The sequence below is a fragment of the Anoplophora glabripennis genome, unplaced genomic scaffold (genome assembly GCF_000390285.2).
Source record: "Anoplophora glabripennis isolate ALB-LARVAE unplaced genomic scaffold, Agla_2.0 scaffold979, whole genome shotgun sequence".
NCBI classification, from domain to species: domain Eukaryota; kingdom Metazoa; phylum Arthropoda; class Insecta; order Coleoptera; family Cerambycidae; genus Anoplophora; species Anoplophora glabripennis.
The window spans coordinates 150,054-152,013 of NW_019417060.1; the positions used below are offsets into that span (position 1 = coordinate 150,054).

The 1,960-nt window shown below is 35.5% G+C and overlaps 1 protein-coding gene across 1 annotated transcript; it reads right to left on the minus strand.

Moving 5' to 3' along the window:
- Positions 1-871: 871 nt before the first annotated feature.
- LOC108914848 (RNA-binding protein 8A) lies at positions 872-1,549 on the minus strand. Its single transcript, XM_018720759.1, has one exon. The coding sequence runs from the start codon at positions 1,445-1,447 to the stop codon at positions 953-955; it is 495 nt and encodes a 164-aa protein (XP_018576275.1). The 5' UTR covers positions 1,448-1,549; the 3' UTR covers positions 872-952.
- Positions 1,550-1,960: the final 411 nt, after the last annotated feature.

The window sequence follows — 1,960 nt, forward strand, 5'->3', positions numbered from 1 at the left end:
GGGATATTAGTTGTTTAGTAGCAATTTTATTTAAATTAAACTCGAAGGACCTTTTGAACGATGTTTATTATAGGGAGTCAAAATTTACACTGAGCGGGCACGTGCTACCCAGAACCTCGATACAAAGAATGCGCCGTTGCCGGCTTGTACAAAAAATATTTAAAACTAACTAAATTTGCAGAGCTGCAACAGGTATCATAGCTTAATCCTAAACACTTGTAACTGCTTTATTTTTTGGCCGATTCCAAACTTTTTTTATTAAATGTAGGATAAAAAAGAAACTATCTGTGATACTGTTTTTATTAATGCACTGCAGAAAGTAAAACGTTACAGGCTTGTATCACATTTAAGTGCGACACCCTGTACCTATGCAGTACTACTTATGTTTTTTATAAACCAAATAATGCATTACCTGTATAGAAATGTGTAATAACATAATAATCTTAAAATGGTTGAAATGTGCCTTACGTTTTTCTGGCCATTATAGTTTGTGGTAAAACAGATAAAACTTCGGACTGGAATTCCTAACAATCTGGTTTTTTAAAGACAATTTTCAGTATTTTAAAAAATAGAGGTACTTTGTGGTTACTTTTTACACAAAAAAATAGTAACATTTTTAAGCAAAAGCAGAGACCGTTATAAAAACCTCATTCATTTACAAAAAAAAAGTTTTTACACTATATTTATTCCAAAAAAACTTGTATGTTTTTAAAAATCAATTTCTCTTAAAACAGAAAAGTTGCTATTCATTATTTGATTACTTAACATAAAAACATTTATAGTGAAGCTGAATTCAATGTAACTACTCAAAAATATAATTTACCTTGAAGCGACAAGATAAACTGGAAAATAAGAAAACAATGTATACAAAAAGAACTACAAATATATTTTCTTCATAAATAAATATCGTACATCTTAAATTATGTACATTTAATACAAAAAAATTTAGAGATTAATGTCTCTTACTACGCTTCTTTGATTTCTTGGGACCTTTTACAAAACACCAATCCACACCTATAGTTTGACCCAACATAGAAGATCCATTTAATGCCTCTCTAGCAGCTGACGCCTCCTCATAAGTTCCATATTCAATTAATGCATAACCTTTTAAAAATCCTGTTCTTCTATCTAAATTTATGCTAATGTTTTTAATTGTTCCAAATTCAGAGAATTTTTCATTAAGGTCATCCTCGTTAGCTTCTTCATGTACTGATGTCACAAATAAAATCCATCCCTCTACTGATTTTTGAGGACCTGGCTCATCACCGTGGTCACCAGTATCAATAGACTCGTATCCACGTATTTTTTCATGCTCTCTGGATTCGCCGGGGCCAAAACCTCTTCCTTTCCGTTTAATGACTTTGTCTTTAAGACGCAAAACACTTTGCTCCCCTTCATCATCAACATCTATATCTACAGCATCATTAATATCTAATACATCTGCCATTTTCTGCTAATCAAGAACACTTTACTTATTATTTACTATAGAATTACTTATTTTAACCTCAAATTTCTACGCAAAGCAACGTCAACAAGCGAAGCCACAAGAAGGAAGAAGTTAGAGATCAATGATCATAGACCTAGTAGTTTATAAGGACTGTGGTAAAGAAAGAGATGCACGGTATGGTGGTATGGTACGTTCCAAACTTGATGTTTTGTACCGGTATTACAGCTTAACCAACTTTTTGACCCTGGGTGACCACCCCAACAACATCCCCCCCTTCCAGCAAACCTTTTCTGTTTCAGAAACCGCCAGGATCAAGAAACGAAAACAACGCCACACACACACACACACACACATACACACCCCCCATACCCTCCTTACCCCTCTCCACCCGCGCTAGCCTAAGGGCCACCTTAGCAAAGCGCATCCCAGGCTGCATAGCCGCACTACCCTGCCCAACCATACCACACAAACATGACACTACCCCCGGGGTTTACACAGACGAGCCGGCGAAGC

Bases quoted from the DNA above. Each gene is read 5' to 3' on its own strand.
- LOC108914848 (XM_018720759.1), bottom strand. From the start codon at position 1,447: ATGGCAGATGTATTAGATATTAATGATGCTGTAGATATAGATGTTGAT.